The sequence below is a fragment of the Galeopterus variegatus genome, unplaced genomic scaffold (assembly GCF_000696425.1).
Source record: "Galeopterus variegatus unplaced genomic scaffold, G_variegatus-3.0.2 Scaffold293, whole genome shotgun sequence".
Taxonomy (NCBI): domain Eukaryota; kingdom Metazoa; phylum Chordata; class Mammalia; order Dermoptera; family Cynocephalidae; genus Galeopterus; species Galeopterus variegatus.
In genome coordinates, this window is record NW_007726404.1 from 542,541 (window position 1) to 544,751 (window position 2,211).

The 2,211-nt window shown below is 38.0% G+C and overlaps 1 protein-coding gene across 1 annotated transcript in view; it reads right to left on the reverse strand.

Moving 5' to 3' along the window:
* DNA2 (DNA replication helicase/nuclease 2) overlaps positions 1-2,211 on the reverse strand; it is a 60,928-nt gene that overhangs the window by 38,660 nt on the left and 20,057 nt on the right. The window contains exon 6 of the mRNA XM_008567108.1: positions 324-455. Coding sequence (XP_008565330.1) covers positions 324-455 — 132 coding nt within the window. The remainder of the gene's footprint in view (positions 1-323; positions 456-2,211) is intronic.

A 2,211-nucleotide genomic window follows, 5' to 3' on the forward strand; every position in this document is an offset into this window, starting at 1 on the left:
CAAGCCAAGGGTTGAGATCCCCTTACCGGTCATCTTTTTAAAAAAAAAAAAAAAAAAAAAGCTTTGATTCAACATATGAAATAGAATCCTGATCTAAAAACTATGAACAAGGGGCCGGCCCACTGGGAGAGTATGATACTGACAACACCAAGGCCACAGGTTCGGATCCCATATAGGGATGGCCGGTTAGCTCACTGGGGAGAGCGTGGTACTGACAACACCAAGTCAAGGGTTAAGATCCCCTTACCGGTCATCTTTAAAAAAAAAAAAATGAAATAAAAATAAAAACTATAAATAATATATGAAGAAAATGTGCTTCTTACAGAGAGAGCTGCATCTGAGGGAAATCAGTTGAAGTATTCCTATGCATGAAATCTCCAGCCCATTTAGAAAATGAAGGAAGATACTCCTCTACTTCTTGTTTTATTTCGTCTTGATTCAGATTTAAGCGGTACCTGCCAAAATAAGAGATATTAAATATGAAAGCATAAGTAAGAGAAAAGTAAATAAGGACAAAAACATCCAAATAAGCACCCCAAGTGTTCATCAGTTAATGAACAGATAATCAAAATGTGATATATATATNATCCAAATAAGCACCCCAAGTGTTCATCAGTTAATGAACAGATAATCAAAATGTGATATATACATACAATGAAATACTATTCAGCCTTTAAAAAGAGGGAAATTCTAGGGGCCAGCCCCTAGCTCACTTGGGAGAGTGTGGTGCTGATAACACCAAGTCAGGGGTTAAGATCCCCTTACTGGTCAACTTTTTTTTTTTTAAAAAAAAAGAGGGAAATTCTGACACAGGCTATAACATGGATGAACCTTAAGGACATTATGCTAAGTGAAATAAGCCAGTCACAAAAGGACAAATATTGTATGATTCCACTTATATGAAGTACCTAGATTAGTCAAAATCATAGATACAGAAAGTAGAATGGGAGTTGCCAGAGGATGGGAGGGAAGAATGGGGATTTGTTGTTTTATGGGTATAGAATTTCAGCTTGGGGAGATGAAGAGTTCTAGAAATGAATGGGATGGTGGTTGCACAACAATGTGAATGTACTTAATGCCACTAAACTACACCCTTAAAAATAGTTAAAATGGTAATTTTTATGTTGTGTGTATTTTACCAAAATTTTTTTAAAAACCCTGATCTCCATTTTTGGTCCTCGTTGCTAAGAAGAGCTATTGAGAAGGTTCAGAAGAAAGGAACAGAGCTAAATAATCGAGAAAATGCCTCCTCTTGAAACGGATATAGCACTGGAAATAGAAGCCATAGAAAAGCTTAAGAATTGTATAACAAGGGAGTTTAACAAACTATCTGCAGTAATAGAGAAGATAGGCAGAGAGAGCTTGAAAAGTATCAAGGAGTTGAGACAGTTAAGAGAAAAAAGTACAAGCCAGATTGTCCACAAAACAGAATTACTGAAGTAAATGCAAAGCAACAGAAAGTCTTACAGAATGCAGAGAAAAAAAGAGACCTAGCAGGTCGGTCCAAGAGATACAATCTACACATAATAGGAATACCTGAAACAGAGGAGAAAGCAAACGGAGCTCCAACAGTAATTAAGAAGTCAACTGAAAATTTTCTGTAGTTGAACAAACGAGATCTACAAATGGAAAAAGCACACAGGGTACCTTTAAAATTTGCCAAAAAGAAAGCAACACCTAGACATATTCTGGTGACATTTTTAAATTTCAAGGATAAAGAAAAAGTTCTACAAGTGTCAGCAAAAGTGAAGCTGACCTCAGATTCTTTCCTTGCAACTCTAAATGCCAGAAGACAATGGAACAATATCTACAGAGTTTTAAGGGAAAATAATTTTGAACCAAGAATTATATACCCTGCCAAGTTACCATTTCTGTACAAAGCCAACTGGAAGACATTCTCAAATATGCAGAGGTATATAAGAACCTTTTCTGAAAAATTTGCTGAATGACTTACTGCAGCAAACAGAGAACACGAACTAAAGTAAATCAAGAGAAGGGAGGCAACTGTATGAAAGAATTAATGGTAAGCATTAGAACTAGTCAAGGGGCATTAAGTTTAAATTGTTATAAAATAGGGTAATAATGGCCGGCCCGGTGGCGCACTGGATAAGTGCGCCGCTTGGGAAGCGCGGCGGCGCTCCCGCCCGAGGGTTCGGATCCCACATACAGACCGGTTCCCGCTCACTGGCTGAGCGAGGCGCGGGAGCGACG